Here is a 24728-nt window from a genome sequence, read left to right as displayed (position 1 = left end):
ATTCGTCTACCGCGTGCATCGTGGCTTTCGCAATGTCGTGTTTCAATGCCTTGAAGGCCAATTGGGCCTCTGGCGTGAGTGGCAAAGTCGTGGACTTAATAAGCGGACGGGCTTTGTCCGCGTAGTTGGGGACCCACTGCGCATAATAGGAGAAGAAGCCTAAGCATCTCCTCAGTGCTTTTGCGCTAGCGGGCAAGGGAAGTTCAGCAAGGGGGCGCATACGGTCGGGATCAGGGCCAATGACCCCGTTTTCCACTACGCATCCCAGGATGGCTAACCGGCGCGTACGGAATACACACTTCTCCCTGTTGTAGGTCAAATTCAGGCGAGATGCAGTGCGTAAAAAGTTCTGGAGATTTGTGTCATGGTCCTGCTGATCACGGCCGCAGATGGTGACATTATCCAGGTACGGGAAGGTAGCCCGCAGCCCGTTCTGGTCCACCATTCGGTCCATAGCACGCTGGAAGACCGAGACCCCATTGGTGACACCAAATGGAACCCTAAGAAACTGATACAGACGACCATCCGCCTCAAAAGCCGTGTAGTGTCGGTCCTCTGGGCGGATGGGGAGTTGGTGGTAGGCGGACTTAAGGTCTATGGTGGAGAACACCCGGTACTGCGCAATCTGATTGACCATATCAGATATGCGCGGGAGAGGATACGCATCCAGCTGCGTATATCGATTAATGGTCTGACTGTAATCAATGACCATCCGGGGTTTGTTCCCGCTCTTAACCACCACAACCTGTGCTCTCCACGGACTAACACTGAGCTGTATGATCCCTTCTTTGAGGAGCCGCTGAACCTCAGATCTGATGAAGATCCGATCTTCAGCGCTGTAACGCCTACTTTTAGTAGCGATGGGCTTGCAGCCTGGTACCAGATTCTTGAATAAAGAGGGTGTGGTGATCTTTAATGTAGAAAGATTGCATGCGGGGCGCTTTGGACAATTTGGAGACTGCAGCTGTTCCCCTACTGTCAGCGAAGGGAGTGGCCCACCGTACTGTAGGATCACACTCTTCATGTGGACCATAAAGTTTAGTCCGAGGAGAATTGGTGCGCAAAGATGCGGCAACACAAGGAGCCTGAATCGCTCGTAAATTGTGCCCTGCACTTTCATAGTTACCACACAACGTCCTTGAACAGGGACAGACCGGGACCGTGATGCCATAGAGATTGTCTGTTTGGCAGGTTGAACCTGGAGTCCACACCTCTTTACAGTGTCAGGGTGAATAAAGCTCTCAGTGCTCCCGCTGTCAAACAGACAATAAATTGCACGACCATTTACCTTTATGTCAATCATTGAACAGTCAAGCCTGTGGTGCTTAGCCTGGTTCAGGGTGATTGACGCCACCGTTGGCCCTTGAACGTCACTGCAGGCAGCTGAGGTCGATGCTGAGGACCCCTGCTGGTCGCTCCTGGTCGTCGTCGACCAAAATGGCCGCCCCCATGAATCGCACATGGTTGAGGGCGCCAAGCGTAGCGACTCCCGGTGGTCATCCTCCTTCGACTCCGTCGACCACAATGGCGTCGTCCTGGACTCGCACGTGGACGAACCCCGTGGGTACTTCGACGTCGATGGTGATGATCCCCGTTCTGAAGGGTCACAGGCTGCACTGCCGTTCTTGGGCTTTGATCTGCACACCTTCGCGTAGTGCCCCTTTTTACCGCATTGATTACAGACCACCGCTTTAGCAGGACACTTTTGTCGTGGATGCTTGGCTCCTCCGCAGAAGTAGCATTGCGGGCCGCATGGGGCTGCTGCCGCCGTCGTTGGGTCTACATGGGAGCACGCCATAACACTGCACTTCGAGCCCGTGGGGCGAGGAGGGATTTGTGACTGCTCCTGCCACGTTGTCTCCACGTGGTCCTCCGGATACAGGACCAAGCTCTTCGAAGCCGCCTCAAGCATTTCAGCCATTTCCATAGCTTGGGTCAGGTTGAGATTCCCCTTTTCTAGCAGCTTGAGACGGATGTACGAAGACCCTACCCCTGCCACAAACGCATCTCGGGCGAGGTCATACATATACTGCTCAGCCGACACAGCTTTGCAGTCGCAACCCCTGGCAAGCTGCAAGAGCTCATTGGCGTAATCCTCCATGGTTTCGCCCGACTGCCGACGTCGTGTAGCGAGGAGGTAACGAGCGTGGATCTCATTGGGAGGTTTCGTGTAGCGCTTTTTTAAAAGCTCGAGGGCCCTCGGGTAAGTGGTGGCCGCACGGATCGCGAGGTAGACAGTGTCGCTTACCCTCGCATGGAGGACCCGGAGTCTGTCGTCATCTGTGATGACCGCTGCGGAGGCTACCAGGTAGTCCTCAAAACACTTCAGCCAGTGGTCGAAGGTGTTAGAGGCGCCCACCGCACGTGGATCCAGCGTCAGACGCTCTGGCTTTAAGATTTGTTCCATACTCTCCTTTCCGTCGAGAGCTTAGTGTTAGGCAATAAAATTGATGCACGTCAATTGAACTCAAGACACGAGGCTTCGGTAACTGAAGGCTTTTATTGCCTAACAATGGAACTACTAGAACGTAAGTACACCATCCCAGACTGACGAGGTCCCGCCCGAGCAGGGGGTCTTATACCTCTCCCAGGAGGCGGAGCCCGACTGGGATGTGCCACAACAGTAACAACCACAGGTGTATTAATCCCACCCTAGCCCAACAACAACATTAGAACAACCCCACAGTGGGAACCAACGATGGTCCACCACAGGGATATTCCGTGATGCCCACAGGCACAAAGTATAAATCAGTTGGGCCATAGAACATAATGCACAGGACAAGCGGAATCAATTCTCCCTCCAGTAAAGGCCTCAACCCACAGTACGTTTCACAACTTTACGGAGGAGACATTAATACTCACGAAAGGCAGATAAAATATGTAGGGCTGTTAAACTATCAAATTATTTAAATTCACCACCCTTTAAAATTTGAAAAGAATTTCTACCCTGTGTCTGTGAGACTGGAGAGTTATTTCTGGCAGTTTCAACACGTTTGTTGACGTAACTCTTTTGGGAAGGCAGGGCTTTTCTGAATAACTTCAGCTATTACCAGAAGGATGTGGATGCTTTGGAGAGGGTACAGAAGAGGTTTACCAGGATGCTGCCTGGACTGGAAGGTATTAGCTATGAGGAGAGGTTAGATAAACTCGGTTTGTTCTCACTGGAACGACAGAGGTTGAGGGGCGACCTGATAGAGGTTTACAAGATTATGAGTGGCATGGACAGAGTGGATAGTCAGATGTTCTTTCCTAGGGTAGAAAAGTCAAGTACTAGGGGACATAGGTTTAAGGTGTATGGGGAAAAGTTTAGAGGAGATGTTGAAGACAAGTTTTTTTACACAGAGGGCGGTGAATGTCTGGAACACGCTGCCCGGGGAGGTGGTGGGAGCAGGTACGATAGCGGCATTTAAGGGGCATCTGGACAAATACATGAATAGGATGGGAATGGAAGGATACAGACTCTAAGTGCATATGATTTTGGTTTCGGCAGGAATCATGATCTGCACAGGCTTGGAGGGCCGAAGGGCCTGTTCCTGTGTTGTACTGTTCTTTGTTCTATATAAGTTAGGTCAAGCAACCTTATGCTGTTCAGTGCATTTAAAAGGATGAATCAATGGTGATGAACCATTATCATTCAGTGACTGGAGGAGCAGGGCATTGGGAACATTCCTGATTTACAAGGTGAAGTGCTCGTGAGGCTGCTGTCTGATTTCACCATTGATAACTGCTACCCTCACTGTTATTTTTACCGCAAAGTTCACTATACTGATAGATATAAAAAAGGGAAGGGTCCACTCTAGCAGATTAACTCCACAGTAGATTCATCATCATGCTTCTTGAAGTGATATTGTTTGGAAGGTTCAGAGAGCTGCATTCTGACGTGAGCCATAATTTCCAACAATGTGCAATTAAATGATCCAGTTCAATGCATTTGTACTGATTTTGGATTCACCAGTGCTTGAGCTATGTGCTTTGGAAATAAAATGATTCTGAAAGGCCCACCATTTGTACTGACTCAGAATTCTTTTTTTAAGAATCCCTACAGTGGAGAAGGAAGCCATTCGGCCCATCGAGTCTGCACCGACAACAATCCCACCCAGGCCCTATCCCTGTAACCCCATGTATTTACCCTGCTAATCCCCCTAACACCAAGGGTCAATTGATCATGGCCAATCCACCTAACCTGCACATCTTTGGAGTGTGGGAGAAAACTGGAGCAACCGGAGGAAACCTATACTGTCACCCAATGGGCAGCACGGTGGCACAATGGTTAGCACTACTGCCTCACAGCGCCAGGGACCCGGGCTCGATTCCGGGCTTGGGGGTCACTGTCTGTGTGGAGTTCGCATGTTCTCCCCATGTCTGTGTGGGTTTCCTCCCACAGTCCAAAGATGTGCGGGTTAGGTGGATTGGCCATGCTAAATTGTCCCTTAGTGTCAGGGGGACTGGCTAGGGTAAATGCATGGGGTTATGGGGATAGGGCCTGGGTGGGATTGTGGTCAGTGCAGACTCGATGGGCCAAGTGGCCTCCTTCTGCACTGTAGGATTCTATGATCTAAGGCCGGAATTGAACCCGGGTTGCTGCTGCTGTGAGGCAGCAGTGCTAACCACTGTGCCGCCAGTGCTTAAGTTATATGCTTCTAAAATAAAATGATTCTGAAGGGCCCACCATTAACACACAGCATAATATGCATGAAGTGAAACTATCAATGCCCCCCAATCCAGCGCAGCCTGTGAAGAGAAGGGTAGACTTGTTACTAACCTTTAAGTAAGTGGTGCTGGGTGTGTGAATATGGATCCTTCCTTCCAATTTATTTCCTTTGTTTTTATAGTAGGTATAGATCACCAGATCCTTCACCGACACGGCTTTTGCTGCTGTTATTTCCACACTTGATTGGTAAGCACGGACGTGAGGCTGATTCAGTTTATGTGATGTATGAAGATAAAGCCAAGGTGTATCTAGCTTCAGTGAACCTGATCAAACATGGGGAAACAAAGTTTTACAATAAGTACACCCACTGCCAATCGAACACCAGACTATCGCGTCATTAATTACGCGTGATATTTTTCTTAGTGAGTTGTAGCCCTATAGTCAACAACTGTGGCATCCAGAAGACTGATCTGTTACAGAACCATCAACAGATAAACAGGACAACTTTTAACAAATACAATTCCCCATCTTTCCTCCATGTGTAGGCTTTTTTAAGAATAATTCTCAGATCTACACTTCCAAAGTCCTTCTCTGTACACCTTAAGTTCTCAGGTCCTGCTGATCCACAAATGAAGGGACGCTCCCTTAAAACTGAGGTGAGGAAGAATTTCTTCAGCTAGAGGGTGGTGAATCTGTGGAACTCATTGCCACAGAGGGGGCCAGGTCATTGAGTGTCTTTAAGGCAGAGATAGATGGGTTCTTGATCAATAAGGAGATCAAGAGTTACGGGGAGAAGGCAGGAGAATGGGGATGAGAAAAATATTAGTCATGATTGAATGGCGGAGCAGACTCGATGGGCTGAATGGCCTAATTCTGCTCCTATAAGTTATGGTCTTTCCAAAATTTTAAAAAGAAGAATTTACCTATTGCCTGGACTCTTTATGAGCAGTAGTTTGACCTACAGTTAAAATAGCAATTTGTCCCAATGGCTTCAATGGGATGCAGCACTGCCATTTAACTTAGGCCCCCACTCCTCTGGAGCAAGTGGCCTTCTTGTGCCCGAGTTTCATTTGGTAAAAATGCTGGGGTGTGTCACAGACAGGAGAGAGGCATGCAATAATTTCTCCCTATTTTGCCACCTCTTGTCTGGTCACTAAGTGTATTTTAGACTATTTTAACCCATTGAGAGCTGTGACTTAAAATATTAGACACAAAAACAGGCCTTCTTATAAGTTTAAAATCAAAATAAAAGGTTAAATGTTTATTTTTCATAACATCCAAATTTTACACACACACAACACACACGATGTAACATATACTTTGGGTTAATGCGCAGAACCACAGGCAGATTCTTAGGTTTAGCAACAGTTGGGAAGGAAAGAGTTAAAGTGATTCATACCTAACAAGATCTGTTGATGGTTTATTCATATGTGAATGTATTAACGAGAGTGGTATGAATATAATGATTTTAAGTATTAAGTATCTTTTGATCAAAATCCTGAATGATGTATTTTAACATATTAAAAGTATTTCAATATGGAATCACCTCAGTCAGAAATGCAAATGTTGCAGAAATGTTGATGGAAGTTCACAGCTGGCTTAGCAGGAATGCAATAGTTTCAAGTTTTAGGGACAGAGGATGAAACATAATTATGTTCAAACAATGAGGCTTCTGTTGTCCAGGCATAGAAATGTGTCAGATCTAGGGCCCAAGACTGGTGTTATCGCTGTCTTGGTAATATTCCATTGGGAAAATAGTCTGGTGGTGGCGCCCTTAGCACCGTAGCAGCAAGGAGGTGGACTATGCCAGGAGGGTAAAAGTCCACAAATGGAAACAGACAAATAGAATAATATTACGTCAGGTAGCGTATCGCAACTGGCTGAGGTAATTTGTCATAATTTGGATTGACATATTAATGTGAAATGAGATCAAGTATAAACTAATTAGCAGTGTTTTAGATATCAGAAAGATATTATTGTAATAAATTTAGGCTCAGTGCCTCAGATCTTCAGAGGGGTTTTTAGTACTCAGAGCTGCATGACAATCTGAAGGCCTCCCACGGCCGAGGTTAATGTCTTGTGTGTCTTTTATGTTTCAAAATAAATTTTGAGTACGCCTATTAAAAATATTGCAATTAATTCTAGTTTCCTTAAGTTTTAAGAGGATCTGGCCACCATTAAAGAAATTCCCTACTATACACTTAGATTACTTAAGGGTCAAAAAAAAGGTCACTTTGATTATCAGTTTTCAAAATGGCGGTTGGAATGTCACAGGTCTGAAGGGTTCTCTCTTGGTTCATGGAAAACTATCGATGTTGGAAGTTACTGTTCTTTCAGGTTGAAGTTATGATCAAGCTCTTGTAGTGAAGATATATTTCTGCAGGTGGAACAAATTAGCCTCACTTCACTGCCTGAAATGACTCTCTTTTCCAGTTAGGGTTCTTTCCATTTTCTCAATGAGATCTCTTCCTCTGTCGACATTGATCCTGTCTTTCTGGATTAATAACGTACTTCGAGCTAGTTTTGGCCATGTGACAACAGTATCGATATTTCAATTGTCCACACAAGTGGGTTGATGGTTGTGCAACGTGTCAAATAATGGCGGATATTTGAAACCCATCAACGTTTCAGCTATGAATAGCCCTCCTGTTGTAATTCATTCTTCATGGGTCAGCAAATCTAACCGTCACTGTTACAGGCAGTCCCCGGGTTACGAACGCCCGACTTACGAACGCCCGTACTTACGTACCGACCTCCGTAAAGCCTATTATTTTTTAAAATCGGGTTACATACAATGATTCGTACTAACAAACGAGCGGACTACATTGCGCGGCGCTCAAAACACTGCGCATTTTCAGCGGTTCGTCGGCCCGAGGGAGAACAGCGCCACGCCGTCGTCACCATTTTAAGTCAGATCGCGTAAACGGTGTTGTGTGCGTTGTGTTTTGACTCAAAGTCTTCGCGTATTTACCCTCGTAATCATGGCTCCAAAGCGTAAATCTGATGCAAGTGATGGTGATGCATCGAAGAAAAGGAAAACGATCACGATTGAAACGAAAGTGGAAATAATAAAGCGATCGGAGAAGTGAAACGCCAACAAACATTGGAAAAGCGTTAGGCTACAGTCGGTCAACGATTGGGACAATTATAAAGGACAAGGGGAGAGTAATGGAGCATGTGAAAGGCTCTGTCCCGATGAAAGCAACAATTATCACTAAGCAACGCAGTGGTTTAATTATTGAAATGGAAAGGCTATTGGTAATTTGGTTAGAGGATCAAACATACATATATATAAATATAAAATTAATCTAAGTTTTGTGCCTTTCCATTCATTATTATTATTACTGTATTATATTTAAGATGTTTTAGGTAAAATATATACTATATACTAAGACAAATATTTGACTAATTGACGCTAGATGTGAACCGTACGTAACTGTTCCGACTTACATACAAATTCGACTTACAGACAGACTTAAAAACGGAACTCGTTCGTAACCCGGGGACTGCCTGTACTTTAATTCTCTTCAATGGAATCTCCTCTGGGCACATTTACTCTCCCAGGGGCATGCTCAGATGTGTCTGTATTTGTATCAAAACCATAAAAGCAGCCGGGAGTCCATTTCGACAAGCTGAACCATCCGTATTCCACGATGCCCTTCTGAGAGTAAAGTATCCATCTTCCAAATATGTATTATTGGGCAAATGACACAACTGTGACAGATGTGGGGTCGTGGCGCACAAAACCCATCGCCATCTAACCACATCCCCTCTTGTACTGCTGCACCCCCAAGCGGTTGCCAACATTCCCTTTGGTTTCCCTTTTCTGTGCATGTCCTGTTTGTTGCACTGCACGGACCCTTTTCGATTCCCACCCACCTCCACATAGAAATCATAGAAACCCTACAGTAGAGAAAGAGGCCATTCGGCCCATCGAGTCTGCACCGACCACAATCCCACCCAGGCCCTACCCCCATATCCCTACATATTTACCCAATAATCCCTCTAACCTACGCATCTCAGGACACTAAGGGGCAATTTTTTTTAGCATGGCCAATCCACTTAACCTGCACATCTTTGGACTGTGGGAGGAAACCGGAGCACCCGGAGGAAACGCACGCAGACACGAGGAACCCATACTGACATCTTTACAAATAGTGACCACTAATTATGCAAGGCCAGTTTTCCCCCTGCGTGACAGGTTCTGGACTGCAGGCATAAGGGCGCATTGGTGATGGAGACTGTGGAGTAGGTTCTTTAATACTGCAAGTTGTTGCTGATCACTCCATGTGATAAAAAGGTATGTAACATTTAGGATTACACAGGACATATGGCTCTGAACAGGCCATTCGGCCCAACTAGTCCATGCCAGTGTTTATGCTCCATTTGTGATTCCCTCCCATTTTTTTCTCATCTAACTACCATTGTAACCATCTCCCCATCTCCCTCATTCGCTTGTACAGTTTCCCCTTAAACGTATCCATACTATTCACTTCAAGAACTCCCTGTGAGAGCGAGTTCCACATTCTCACCACTCTCTGCGTGAAGACATTTCTTCAGAAAATCCCAAATGGATTTCTCGGTGACTGTCTTTTGTTGATGGTTTCTCGTTATACTCTTCCCCAGGAGAGAAAGCATCGGCTTAAATGTTCCAATTGTGCCTGCCGCGGGAGGGATGGAAAGTCTGACGGACTAGCAAAAGGTCCCTGAAATTTGGTCATGAGTTTCCTGTCCCGTGGTGGGCAGGATTGGAAAATCCTGCCCATTCTCTCCATACCCAATCCACAGCAAAACCTTTCATAATTTTAAAGACTGTATTCAGTCGACCCTCAGAGAGAAGAGGCCCAGGCTGCCAATCCTTCTCCGATATGTAAACCCAAGTATGTCTGTTATCATCCTTCTATGTGGACTGCTTTTTAAAAGTGTCCATTTTAACAGGGATAATCTGCAGGTTGAAATCAAGATGTGATCATTCCATGCTGAGGATTAAAGTTTAAAGTTGAAGTTTATTTATTAGTGTCACAAGCAGGCTTACATTAACGCTGCAATGAAGTTACTGGGAAAATCCCCTAGTCACCACACTCCGGCACCTATTTGGGTACACTAAGGGAGAATTTAGCATGGCCAATGCACCTAACCAGCACGTCTTTCAGACTGTGGGAGGAAACCGGAGCACCCGGAGGAAACCCACGCAGACACGGGGAGAACGTGCAGCTCCGAACAGACAGTGACCCAAGCCGAGAATTGAACCCGGGTCCCTGGCACTAGCAGTGCTAACCACTTGGTTAGCTAGAGAAAGGATTGATATAAAGATTACATGCAGTTCATGAAATTTCCAACTCTACGCTGTAAATCGCATCATTTCCACTGCGTAACGGCAGTGATATTTTCCATCGTTCTTGCTGCTTTTCTTTTGCAGTAACTTCTGTTCTGGCTCCAAGTCAAACAAAACCTTTGCCTTGGATTAGCTTCAAATTGATTTCACCAGTGAGAAAGGGCATGCTTCAATCACGGCTCCAGTTTTGTCATATTTTCCCCTTTTTTATGTCTCTTCTGTGAGATCAGTGATGGGAAAGCAATCTGCTCTTCAATCTCTGTCAGGCCCAGACATCATTACAGAGACACAGACGGTGGCCATTTGGCCCAGTCAATCACTTGTGGAGAATCTACAAGCCAAAAGTACTTGCATCACTTCAACTAAACAACGAACGGGTGCATTTCTTTTCTGACCATTAGTTGGAAAAGCAACTTATTGTTGTGTTCAGCATGTAAATACGTCGGGTGAGATTTTCTGGCCGCTCTCACTGGCGGGATTGCCAACGGTGTAACCCCGTGGCAAAGGGTGTGTTCAATGGGGAAACCCCATTGCCAACGGTGGGATTAGAAGACCCCACCACCAGCGAGCCACCCTCTGCCACTGCAGAACACACTGTGGAGGGGGGAGGAAAACACGCCCATCGTATTCCCATAGCTTGTTGGCTTAGAATCATACAATCATAGAAAGGTTACATTCGGCCCACTGTATCCATGGCAGTCAGTCTCCCTACCTTCCCACTTCTTTAACTTTGGTTTAGACGTATCCTTCCACTGGATTCCTGCCTGGAACGGTATCTTGTCATTGTACAACACTTTGACATGCGTATTGCTTTCCGCGTAACCCTGCAGTAGGTGGGAATGCTGAAGTTGTGTCCGGTAATTAATTTGCTTCTCTGGAATTTGCAGGGTGAACTGGATAACGAGAAGAGAGTTTGAGGCTGTTAAAGGAGCACTTGAGGAATTGGAAACTTTGGCGTTTAAAAAGTCTAGCACCATTTTATAATCAGTCCAGAAGACAAAAAAAAAATCAATTGCTTCTCATCCTAACCTTGACACCAGTCTTAGCAAATTCATAAACAGGTAAAAATGCTCTTAAACACACACGTTTCTCTGAATGCCTTGCAATAAGTTACGTATTGGGCGGGATTTTACGGCCTTGCTTGTCCCAAAACCATAAAATACCACCGAAGGTCAACGGACCTTCCCATTGTCCGCCCCTCGCCCGCTCCGATTCCCGTGGCGGGTGGGGCGATAAAATTCCAGCCATTGTATTAAATTCCTCTGCTAATCTTTTTTCCGAATGCTGAGGGGGGAGATGCCTTTGAGACATTTTGTAACTTATATACAGTTGTTGACTGTACACTCTGTCCATCGTGCCTATTCTGGTTCTCTGTTGGAGTAACCCAAAATATCTCCATTACTCTCTCTTCCCTACTTTGGTTCTGTAACTCCTCTGTTTTCAAGTATTAATCCACTTCTCCCCAAAATTTACAATGGTCTTTCCCGGAATCATTCGCTGTAGTAAAACGTTCCTTGTCTCAACAGTCCTCCATGTGAAGAAACTTGTCATTCCTTTCCTCATGCTTTGTGAGAAAATTAAATTAATGTTCCTGAATTTATTTATTCACCCCCGTCAAAACTCCTCAGCATTTTAAATATCACTTCGGAACTTGCTCTTAACCTTTGGCACCTGGATCATCCATCAACAACTGGGATTCTGGACCTTGGCAACCAAAAGCCCCACTGCCAATGGTGGAACAATCAAACTGGGGGTGGACAAGAGACCAAAATTGGAAGAGATATCTCAGAGCGTTGTGAGCTGGAGGAGATTACAGAGATAGGGAGGGGTGAGGCCATGGGGGACATTCCGAAACAAGGATGATTATTTTAAATCAAAACTTTACATAACTGTCAACATCCTGGGGGTTGCCATTGACCAGAAACTGAACTGGACTAATTAATTAATGTAAGCCATACAAATACTGTGGCGACCTAAGCAGGTCAAAAGCTAGGAATCCTGCTCAAGTTTATTTATTCGTGTCACAAGTAGGTTTACATTAACACTGCAATGAAGTTACCGTGAAAATCTCTAAACCAACAAACAACTGACAGGGCCAGAGACCTGGGTTCAATTCCAGCCTGGAGTAACTGTATGTGTGGAGTTTGTACGTTCTCCTCGTGTCTGCATGGGTTTCCTCCAGGTGCTCCGGTTTCCTCCCACACTCCAAAGATGTGCGGTTTACGTGGGTCGGCCATGCTAAATTGTCCCTTAGTGTCCAAAGACGTGCAGGTTAGGGGGATTGCCCATGCCAAGTTGCCCCCTTAGTGTCCAAAGACGTGCAGGTTAGGGAGATTGGCCATGGTAAAAGTGCGGGGTTATTGGGAAAGGGCAGAGGGGAGAAACTGGATGGAATGCTCTTTCAGAGAGTCAGTGAAGAGTAAATGGGCCGGATGGCGTCTTTCTGCACTGTGGAGATTCTATGGTTCTATCACTCCTAATTTCTCAACCTCCAACCACCTTTGGGCTTTCTATCTCATCCTGGACCAAGAATGATGTAAAAATGTTAAGTCCATCACCAATTGTAAAAACGCACGGCCACTAAAACCCTGGTTGATTGGGGCTTTAATTGGCTTAACTGGAACTTTAATTGTTGGTGGTCACATTTCTGAAGACTCTGTGCACCCGCTGACCGTGATAAGACGCGATGTCACAATGACATTGGGGTGCCCTCCAACATTTTCTCACAGTTTCACGCCAATTGGATTGGCCACATGTCCAACCGTGACACATAAAATCCTGGCCCATGTCTCAATTTAGCAATATTTAAATAAGAACTAGGAGCAGGAGTAGGCTATCTGGCCCCTGGAGCCTGCTCCGCCATTCAATAAGATCATGGCTGATCGTTTTGTGGACTCAACTAAATTCTCTGCTTCCAGACGAGAATTTCATATTCATTGGAATTTCCCAATATTTCCACATAACAAATATTAACTGACTTGATAAAATAAAAAGAAACAACTTTTACAACTATCAAGGAATGCTGCCTCATCCAATCCAAGACCCTGCTTTTGACTCTCAGTATGTGGAGGCAGATATTGCTCTTGTCATCGCCAGCTGAAGTCATGTTTAAAATTACAAGCACAAACTTGCCTGCTTTCAGCCCCCTGTCAGCAACTACCTTTTAAATTTAATAATCCCGCAAAATCACCATGGCACGGTGGCACAGTGGTTAGCGCTGCTGCCTCACAGCGCCAGGGACCCAGGTTCAATTCCTGGCTTGGGCCACTGTCTGTGCAGAGTCTGCATGTTCTCCCCGTGTCTGCATGGGTTTCCTCCGGGTGCTCCGGTTTCCTCCCACAGTCTGAAAGACGTGCTGGTTAGGTGCATTGGCCGTGCTAAATTCACCCTCAGTGTACCCGAACAGGCGCCAGAGTGTGGCGACTAGGGGATTTTCACAGTAACTTCATTGCAGTGTTAATGTAAGCCTACTTGTGACTAACAAATAAACTTTTAAAATAATTTACGAACGATAGGATTAAGGATTCCAGCCAGGAGTGTGTTGGAATGGCAGAGTCTGGGGGAAATGCAGATCACCGCACAGGGTCCCCTGTGGTAGCGAGTTCCACATTCTCACCCCTCTCTGGGTAACAACGTTTCTTCTCAATTTCTTAACTGGATTCCTTGATGAAAATCTTAAATCTCAAATTACTCCCGGCAGACCTACCTCCATGAAGTAGTTGGTTAAGCTGAGACTAGAGTCATTCTTAAACAGCTGAATGATGAAAATCTTCTTCCTGTTATTAATCTCATCCCAGTGCTTCCCATAATTGATCTCGAGCTGGGTGTGTGTCCGCGACTCATTTTCCTCGTGCTGCAGATGGAGCTGTCAAGAGGCACAGATATTTATAACACAATACAATACGTAGAGTCATAGAGGTTTACAGCATGGAAACAGGCCCTTTGGCCCAATTGCCCACATTTAGCCCATATCCCTCTATACCCATCTTACCCATGTAACTGTCTAAATGCTTTTTAAAAGACAAAATTGTACCCGCCTCTACTACTACCTCTGGCAGCTTGTTCCAGACACTCACCATCCTCTGTGAGAAAAAATTGCCCCTCTGGACACTTTTGTATCTCTCCCCTCTCACCTTAAACCTATGCCCTCTAGTTTTAGACTCCCCTACCTTTGGGAAAAGATGTTGACTATCTACCTCATTTATGTCCCTCATTATTTTATAGACCTCAATAAGATCACCCCTCAGCCTCCGACTCTCCAAGGAAAAAACTCCCAGTCTATCAGACATCTAGGAGGATCTTGTGGTGCATTGGGTAACGTCCCTCCCTCTGAGCCAGAAGCTCCCGGTTCAATTCCCACTCCTGGACCTGATGGCTCTGGAAGGAGCATGGCCAAACATGGTTCAGCATCAACCTGCAAATCCTTCCACTGAGCCTTTGGCGGTGTGAGGAATGGGAGAGATTCCTGGTCAGCCATGTGATGGAAACAATATTAGCCTCTACCATCCTTGCCCATTACTCCAGATTATAACACGCATGTTAAAATGTGCATGTTATCACAGCAACTCGGACTCCGAGTTATCTGTAACACACCACCACAGTACATCAAAATCACATAGAATATATAACACAGTGTAGGGTCCATTCATTCCTTTGAATAGAAGAGGACAGCACTGGTACGAAGTTTAAAATGGACTTCTTTTATTGAACAGAACTTAGAGAAAATTAAATCATTACAGAAAAGAAAGAGAAAGGTTGGAGAGACTGGCCTTTCCTGCCAGCCCTGTACTGATCACACTAAACAGGATCTCTAAAAACAAACTGCACAAACATACACTCTGAAACCAAAGTATATCTCAACCCTTATCTCGTTATTGGAAATATTTTCTGTAAGCTGTCTCTGACTGGCAAATAAAGGTCTTACATCTGTTGTTATCAAAAGTTGTTTTGCTTGCTGTGTACTTTTCAGGAATGCGGTCAATGTTTAGCGAACCCAGCATGCCTTCTGAGTTTTAAAATATAGTCAAGTGTTAGTTAATTTTTTAAGCTTAGCAGAGTTAGTTATATAGACAGAAATATCTTAAAATGAAGTCTTTGCATAAACTGAAGCAAACAGAGCTAAGCACACATAGGATCTCTCACCCAGGCCTTTCAACCTAACTTGTCCATGTCACCATTTACATATCACTCCAGCCTCATCCCACCCTAACTCTATCAGGGTGCCCTTCTATTTCATTGAAACATCGGTTTTAGGAGCTGAAGTAAGCAAATTCAGCCCTTCGAGCCTGCTCTGCCATTCAGTCAGATCATGGTTGATCTCTTCCTGGTCTCAAGTCCATCTCCCTACCTGTTCCTCATCCCCTCTTATCCCTTTTCATAGAAAGAAAGAAAGAAACCCTGCAGTACAGAAAGAGGCCATTCGGCCAATCGAGTCTGCACCGACCACAATCCCACCCAGGCCCTACCCCCACATCCCTACATATTTACCCACTAACCCCTCTAGCCTATGCATCTCAGGACACTAAGGGCAATTTTTATCATGGCCAATCAACCTAACCGGCACATCTTTGGACTGTGGGAGGAAACCGGAGCACCTGGAGGAAACCCACGCAGACACAAGGAGAATGTGCAAACTCCACACAGACAGTGACCTAAGCCGGGAATCGAACCTAGGTCCATGGAGCTGTGAAGCAGCAGTGCTCACCACTGTGTTACCGTGCCGCTGTTTTTTATTAGAAATATATCTATCTCTTTCTTGAAACCATTCAACAATTCAGACTCCACCGTGCCATGGGGCAGCAAGTTCCACAAATTCACCACCCTCTGTGAGAAGTAGTTCCTCCTCATCTCAGTTTAAATCTACCGCCTCTCAACCTATACCTGCGACCTTCTCCCTTGAATGTTTACCTCGCCTCCCCTTACATTTATCTACACTTTTCAGCAACAACCGATTATTTATGGAGTGCCTTTGAGATTATAAAACGTACCATTGTGCCTTGCAGAGTTATTATAAAACAAGGTACAATGTTGAGCCATATAAGGGTGATACTAAGTCAGATACCTAATGCTTGGCCAAGAGGTATGTTCAAAGGAGTGTCTTAAAGGAGGAAAATGAGGTGAAGAGGCAGAAAGATGAAAATATTAAATTCCAGGGCGTGGGACCTCGGCAACTGATGTACAGTCACCAATGGTGGAGTACAAAGGCGGCCAGAATTAGAGAGTGTAAATGTCTCAGATTGAATTGATTGATTGATTGTTGTGGGGTAGAAGGAGATTACAGAGATAAGGAAGGGCAAGGGATTTGAAAAAAAGGATGGAAGTTTTAAAATCAAGAAATTGCTTGACTGGAAGTCAGTGTAGGTCAGTGAGCACAGGGGGGGGTGACAGGGCAGTGAGCACGGGGGGGGGGGGGGTGACAGGGCAGTGAGCACAGGGGGGGGGTGACAGGGCAGTGAGCACAGGGGGGGGTGACAGGGCAGCATGCTGTGAGTTAGGAAGAGGGCAGCAGAGCTTTGACAACCTCAAGTTTACGATGATAGGATTCCAGCCAGGAGTGGGCTGGTGTAGTTGAGTCCAAGGGAAAGGAAGATCACCTTGCACGGTTCCCTGTGGTAGCGAGTTCCACATTCTCACCCTTTCTGGGTAAAGAAGTTTCTTCCGAATGCCTTAACTTGATTTTAAAGTTTTAAAGTTTATTTATTAGTGTGACAAGCAGGCTTACATTAACACTGCAATGAAGTTACTGTGAAAATCATACCCTAGTCGCCACATTCCAGCACCTGTTCGGGTACACTGAGGGAGAATTTAGCATGGTCAATGCATCTAACCAGCACATCTTTCGGACTGTGGGAGGAAACCGGAGCATCCGGAGGAAACCCATGGATTTCTTGATGACAATCTTAAACTGACGGCCTCTAATTCTGCTTTTCCCCACAAGTGGAAATACCCTCTCTGTCTACTTTATCAAAGCATTCCCTCATCTTAAAGACCTCAATTACACCCCCCTCCTTCGACCTTCTATTTTTAAGCCTGTTTATCCTTTATTGCATGTTGTAAAATGATTAAATGCTGCTTTTCTGTTCCCCTGATTCCACTCGTAACTATACCTGATATATGGCAATGTCAGAGGCACCCTGCTGGCATTTTCCAACTAAAGATGTGTTTGTGTTTCCATTGTAGGATTTTACTCACTGATATTAGCAGCATAATTTCCTGACCAAAACGTTTATGGTTTTAACAACAGCTTGAAGCTTGGATCCAACCTGTGTCACATTGATACAGTTTTAACTGTTTGTAGCCCGCCTCTCTCCCTGCAAGGTTACTACGTCAGGAACATCAAACCCCTCTGTTCGCTTCACATCAAAGGTGGGATTTTCTGATCTCATCCGTCCCTGCCCCGCTGCCAGTGAGAACGGGAGATTTTGCCATTCCAGCCAAAACTCCCTTCACTTTCAGTGGCACCGGAGAACCCCAGCCGCGACTGAGGTCGGAGGCTTTTGGCATCCATTTTCGTTTCACTCACGGCAGACTTAGCCAAGCCAGACTTAGCCAAGCCAGACTTAGCCAAGCCAGACCTGCTCGCAATGTGACAAGAAAAACAGAAAAGCAGCTTTGAGAGAGAGTCAAGTACAAAGGGCGGAATTTTCCTGTCCCTCCAGCAGCAGGAGGGACACGGACCATGCAAAGGTCCGGTGACCGGAGTGTGAAAGATATTCGGACACAGCGTTCACGAGTGATGGATCCTTTATTATCTTTCTTATCGATAAAGAAGAGAACTGAAGAATTCCTAAGACTTCTTCACTCTGCCCTGCTCAATTGTGTACAGTGAGCCTTTTTTATAGGACACAACTTTTAGTAAAGATAATTGTTTCTAGTCACGCACACCGGTAAATTATTTACAAATGGTACAAAGAGGTAGGCCAGAGACAATAGCTGTTTAATCGAATCCCATCGGTAATGTCATCATCTTTAGTGGTAGATGGATGGAATGTCCACCCAGACAATGGTCACTGAGGGATCCCGATGTATGCATTGCCCTGTTTGCTTCAGTCTACGCAAAGACTTCATTTGAAGATATTTTTGCCTGTGCACAATTACATTTAAATGCGGGACTGTCGGGGTTAACTAACTCTGCCAAGCTGAACAATTGTAGCTAACTTGCCGACATGTAGAATCAGAAGGCATGATGGGTTAGCTAAAAATTGACTGCATTCCTGAAGGGTAAACAATGCAGGCAAACAACAGTTTCCCATAACAGCAGCTGCGAGGATTGTTTTTCTAGACGGAGACAGCATGTGAGGAAACTTCCAATAACAAGATAAGGGTTGAAATATATTTTGATTTTAGCGAGTTCCGTTCAGTTCTTAGATTCCACTCATTTAAGTACACGTTTTTTGTTGTAGAGGGACTGGCCGAGAAGCCAGTCTCCAAGTTTACTCTTTTGCGTCTGTCATGCTAATTCCTTAAGTTCTTTTCAATAAAAGAAAACCATGTCAAAACTCGTACCAGTGCTGTCCTCTCATCTCTTCAAACGAATGAATGGACCCAACAATCATGTCTTTATTACAGTTTCGGTGCGGTTAACAAGGACATTCAGCTGTGTCCTGCTGATAAATACAGTGAAACATTCACCTTTGTCTGCGCTATCTATTTCATGTATATGCAGAGGCAGCCAGTCTGCAGTGCAGGGTGCTGCTGCTGATGTGTTAATTTTCCTGCCCCCCCCGCCCGGCTGATCCCCTGCTGAGCTCAGTTCTCCTCTCCCACAACCTCGGGTGGGATTTTCCAGCATTGGGGTGAGCATGGCTGGAAAATCCCTGTTCAAAGAGTTTGAATCTTCAGCTACAGGTTGGGGGTCAACCTGAAATCGACCGTTACTCAAGTACATACAATATGTTGCCTGGGTCCCGCATCGATTCTTGGTCATATGACAGGCAAAGTCTGCTTACAGAAGTAGCTGGTAATGCCGTACCTGTGGAACTATCCAGTATAAAAACACTAAACTGTGACTAGGCCTCAAGGAGATTCAATGACTTTGAATTTATTCGTGTAGTGCAGCTTATGATATGCTCAGTTGGACAGAATTTCTCCTCCACCCTTGAGCCCAGATTTCTGCACCCTGTAAAATTGCTCAAGATACCAGCTGATAACAATGCTCCAAGGGAAACAGAGAACCTTGATAAACAATGGTAGCAACAGATATCTCCTTAACAGTGAGACTTAAGGATTTAAAACAGACCAAGGCCATTGGAGTGAGTGAATACATTCTCAAATCAGCTATGGTAGGAGAAAGAGAAGGAAGAAAAGATAGGATTGAGAGAGAGAGAGACATGAAGATAAGAAAAAAAATGAAAACTTAAAAGTTGCCATTCTTAAAATCTCCACCAATAGCTGAAGTAATGAAACCTGACACTTACACTGGTTCAGCGTGTGGGTCGTGGAGGTGGAGTGCCACTCATTTAAAATTATCACATAGTCAAAAGGGAACTTGCGCGATTAATTACTAGAAGTTGTGGTGAGTTTAATGTGTGATTAATTTGCAAACACAGCCACTTTATGGAAACCACAGGGAGGTTAAGGGTGAGGTGCTATTTTAATTGAACTAACAGCACTGCACTGCAAATCGCCCATCAAATTGTGGCGATTCACAATTCACAGGATATCTTTCAATGCGCTTCATAGATCATAGAATCCCTACAGTGCAGAAGGAGGCCATTCGGCCCATTGAGTCTGTACTGACTCTCCAACAGAGCATCCTATCCTATCCCCATGTATTTACCCCACCAATCCCCCAGGGTCAATTGAGCATGGCCAATCCTCCTAACCTGCACATCTTTGGACTGTGGGAGGAAACCGGGGCATCCGGAGGAAACCCATGCAGACATGGGGAGAATGTGCAAACTCCACACAGACAGTGACCCAAGGCCGGAATTGACCCCGGGTCCCTGGCACTGTGAGACAACAGTGCTAACCACTGTGCCACCCACACACATATGCCGCTTTTAGTAACTTCTAGCACAACGCAGGCCGATCTCAGTGAGGAGAACAAAGAATCCGGCTGGCATTTGAATTCACTAAGCCTCCTACCCTGGCGGGGTGCTTTGCTTGTTGAGATCCAGCCCAACTTCTATCTGCACCACACGCCTGAGTGCGCAGACTGTCCGCCCTGTGAAAACCATGGGATGAAAGTCAAACTGCTACACACACAGGCAGGCAATCCGCTCTCCTGGGTGATCAGCCATGAGATGATGATGAAGGCTTACCTTGGTGCTTCTAGGAATGGAGTGGACCCACTATTTAACCCCGTAACAGTATATATTTCAGACCAGACCGAGTAGGATACCTTATGATTATAGGAGGTAATCTGAGTACAGTGAAATTCATGCTGCAATTGGAGTTTATATGTTTCTGTAGGATTCGTCTGTCTTTTCATTTTCTGAGCCATGTTGCACTCATGTCGAAGGTTCAGAGCGTCACCTTGTTAAAAGAGAAAAGAAATATTAATCAGATTGTAAATACACATATTACCCAGATTGTAAGAAGCGGTTTCCCTGATTGCCCAAGTTGTTTGAGTTTCATTTGAAAACAAGCCTATGTTTCACTGATATAGGTGTGATCAGCCTTCTGTTGAGCTAGGAGGTCGGGGTGTAGTGGTATTATCGCTGGACTAGCAATCCAGAGGCCCAGGATAATGCTCTGGGGACACGGGTTCAAATCTCACCATGGCAGCTGGTGGAATTTAAATTCAATTAATAAAATATGGAATAGAAGGTCAGTCTCAGTAATGGAGACCATGAAACCAAAGCCGATTGTTGTAAAAATCCACTGGTTCACGAATATCCTTTAGGAAAGGAAATCTGCCGTCTTTACCTAATGACTTGGAAGAAGGGACTGAATGTATGGTAATTAAATTAGCTGATTTAATGTGGGGATGTTTGCCGATGATTGCACAATGTTCAGCACCATTTGCAACTCCTCAGCTACTGAAGCAGCCCATGTACAAATGCAACAAGACCTGGCCAATACCCAGGCTTCGTTGAATCCCCCACTATCAACATTCTGGGGATTACCATTGACGAGAAACCTAACTGGACTAGCCATATGAATACTGTGGCTACCAGAGCAGTTTGAGGCTAGGAATCCTGCGGTGAGTAACTCACCTCCTGACTCCCCAAAGCCTGTCCACCATCTACAAAGCACAAGTCAGGTGTGTGATGGAACACTCCCCACTTGCCTGGATAAGTGCAGCTCCAACAACACTGAAGAAGCTTGACACCATCCAGGACAAAGCAGCCCGCTTAGCTGGTACCACATTCACAAATCTTCATTTTCCACCACCAATGCACAATGGCAGCAGTGTATTACCATCTACAAGATGTAATACAGGAACTCACCAAGGTTCTTTAGACAGCAGCTACCCATCTAGGATAAGGACAGCATACATATGGGAACATCACCACCTGGAAGTTCCCCTCCAAGCCACTCACCATCCTGACTTGAAAATATATCACCATTCCTTCACGGTCGCTGGGTCAAAATCCTGGAACTCCCTCTCTAACAGCACTGTGGGTGTACCTACACCTCAGGGACTGCAAGAAGGTAGCTCACCCCCTCCTTCTCAAGGGCAATTAGGGATGGGAATAAAAACCCACATCTCATGAATGAATGAAAAGAAGACAAGATCCTGAGGGGGCTTGATGGAGTGGATACTGGAAGTGTTTCCCTGTGTGGGTTCCACACCTGGGGACAGAGATGAGGAGAATTTGTTTTCTCTCAGAGTGGCTTTAGCCTGTGGAATTCCCTTCACCAGAGAATGGAAGCTTGGTCATTGAATATATTCATGGTTGTAAGATTAGATCCTTGATATAGTAGTCAGGGGTTAGAGCAGATGGACAGGAAAGTGGAGTTGATGCCACAATCACGTCAGCCATGATCTTATTGACTGGCAGAGCAGAATCGGGGGGCTGAATGCGTACTCCTGCATCTAATCCTTGTGTTCTTATGGTGATCATTTTAATAGAGAGTCATAGAGTGTTACAGCACAAGGAGGCCCTTTGGCCCATTGTGTTTGTGCCAGCCATCAAACACCTATCTATTCTAATCTCAGTCTCCAGTACTTGGTCCCTAGCCTTGTATGCTATGGCATTTCAAGTGCTCATCTAAATGCTTCTTAAATGTTGTGCGGGTTCCAGCCTCTACCACTCCTTTCAGGCAGCAAGTTCCAGATTCCCATCATCATCTGGGTGAAAACGTTTTTCCTCAAATCTCCTTTAAATCTCCTGCTCCAGGGCAGCACGGTGGCACAGTGGTTAGCACTGCTGCCTCACAGCGCTAGGGACCCAGGTTCGACTCCCAGCTTGGGTCACTGTCTGTGTGGAGTTTGCACATTCTCCCCGTGTCTGCGTGGGTTTCCTCCGGGTGCTCCGGTTTCCTCCCACAGTCCAAGGATGTGCAGGTTAGGTCCCATTGGCCATGATAAATTCTCCCTCAGTGTACCCGAACAAGCACCGGAGTTCACTGTGCCACCAAATTCAAATCGAGGGCAAATTACACAGTCGCAATCATGTGGAATCCTGCCCTATCCCAGCGTAAGAGTTTTAACAACACCAGGTTAAAGACATGGGTGCTGCCACTAATCTGGAGATGCCGGCGTTGGACTGGGATAAACACAGTAAGAGTTTTAACAACACCAGATTAAAGTCCAACAGGTTTATTTGGTAGCAAATGCCATTCGCTTTTGGAGCGCTGCTCCTTCGTCAGATGGAGTGGAAATCTGCTCTCAAACTGGGCACAGAGACACAAAATCAAGTTACAGAATACTAATTAGAATGCGAATCTCTACAGCCAACCAGGTCTTAAAGATACAGACAATGTGAGTGGAGGGAGCATTAAGCACAGGTTAAAGAGATGTGTATTGTCTCCAGACAGGACAGCCAATGAGATTCTGCAAGTCCAGGAGGCAAGCTGTGGGGGTTACTGATAATGTGACATAAATCCAACATCCTGGTTTAGGCCGTCCTCATGTGTGCGGAACTTGGCTATCAGTTTCTGCTCAGCGACTCTGCGCTGTCGTGTGTCGTGAAGGCCTTCAGCGGTCACGGGCATTCAGCCTCTGATCTTCGGGTAAGCATTCTCCAAGGCGGCCTTCACGACACACGACAGCGCAGAGTCGCTGAGCAGAAACTGATAGCCAAGTTCCGCACACGAGGACAGCCTAAACCAGGATCTTGGATTTATGTCACACTATCAGTAACCCCCACAGCTTGCCTCCTGGATTTGCAGAATCTCACTGGCTGTCCTGTCTGGAGACAATACACATCTCTTTAACCTGTGCTTAATGCTCCCTCCACTCACATTGTCTGTATCTTTAAGACCTGGTTGGTTGTAGAGATTCGCATTCCAATCAGTACTCTGTAACTTGATTTTGTGTCTCTGTATGCCCTGTTTGAGAGCAGATATCCACTCCATCTGACGAAGGAGCAGCGCTCCAAAAGCTAATGGCATTTGCTACCAAATAAACCTGTTGGACTTTAACCTGGTGTTGTTAAAACTCTTACTGTATTTACCCCAGTCCAACGCCGGCATCTCCACATCATGACTAACCCAGAGTAGCAGTTGGATTATGCGGAATCCTGCCCTATCCCAGAGTAGCAGTCGGATTATGACTCAGCTTTCAGGAGAGGTGAGCGGGAAATGCGCGGAAAAACCCCAGATGGTGACAGATGTTAAAGCAGCCAAAAACTGCTGCGATTTTTGAAACAACATCTGCTTTAAATTGGAGCGTGTTTTAAGAGAAAATAAACTAACATCAGCAGGAGCTTAGACATGTTAGCTTTATTCTCCACTGGAATTCATGGTAAGGACAACATTAGATTAGGTTTTCACAAAAATCTGGATCCTGTTGTTACATCTCCATCACCCCATGACAGGCTAACATGCAAAGATCATAACTTAAAACATGGTGCTCGCAATTCACCCCATGACAGGCACCATCTCTGCATCAATATTCACAGTGAGAAATTTCTGCTCATTATAACAGAAAAGTTGAGCTGAAATGTGTGTCATTGAATTTCGTGTTGCAGGTGGTGGTGAAGAAATTGGATGGGATATAAACAGATGAAGAGGGGAGATGTAAAAGTACCTCAGGGGCAATTAGGGATGGGCAATAAACGCAGGCCTAGTCAGCAGTGCCCACATCCCAAGAACAGATAGAACAAATGTTGGCAGTTCTCAAGGTGGAAAAATCACCTGGTCCAGATGGGATAGATCCTGGGTTGCTGGGGGAGGTAAAGATGGATGGATGTGTGAAGAAGCTCAGTCCAGTCTTCTACTCCTTCTGGGAGGATTGGAGGAATGCAAACATTGCACCCATGTTCAAATGGGCGAAGGGGCGGCACGGTGGCACAGTGGTTAGCACTGTTGCCTCACAGCGCCAGAGACCCGGGCTCAATTCCGGCCTTGGGTCACTGTCCGTGTGAAACATGCACCTTTCCCCCATGTCTGCATGGGTTTCCTCCGGGTGTTCCGGTTCCCTCCCATAGTCCGAAAGACGTGCTGGATAGGTGCATTGGCCATGCTAAATTCTTCCTCAGTGTACCCGATCAGGCGCCGGAGTGTGGCGACTCGGGGATTTTCACAGTAATTTCATTGTAGTGTCAATCTAAGCCGACTTGTGACTCAATAAAATAAACTTTAAAAACAGGGGAGTGGAAAACTGGATAACCAGAGCTCAATCATACTAAG

The 24728-nt window shown here is 45.7% G+C and overlaps 1 protein-coding gene across 1 annotated transcript in view; it reads right to left on the bottom strand.

The window, feature by feature from the left end:
• The window catches only part of LOC144510916 (apolipophorins), a 209673-nt gene that overhangs the window by 18334 nt on the left and 166611 nt on the right, over positions 1-24728 (bottom strand). Inside the window, exons 26-29 of the mRNA XM_078240973.1 lie at positions 20329-20462; positions 13693-13851; positions 10699-10879; positions 4763-4974 (exon numbers count right to left, since the gene is read on the bottom strand). Coding sequence (XP_078097099.1) covers positions 4763-4974; positions 10699-10879; positions 13693-13851; positions 20329-20462 — 686 coding nt within the window. The remainder of the gene's footprint in view (positions 1-4762; positions 4975-10698; positions 10880-13692; positions 13852-20328; positions 20463-24728) is intronic.

Source organism: Mustelus asterias, chromosome 23, assembly GCF_964213995.1.
Source record: "Mustelus asterias chromosome 23, sMusAst1.hap1.1, whole genome shotgun sequence".
NCBI lineage: Eukaryota > Metazoa > Chordata > Chondrichthyes > Carcharhiniformes > Triakidae > Mustelus > Mustelus asterias.
Note: the sequence above shows the minus strand (reverse complement) of the source record. Positions and strands in the feature narration are given on the sequence as shown.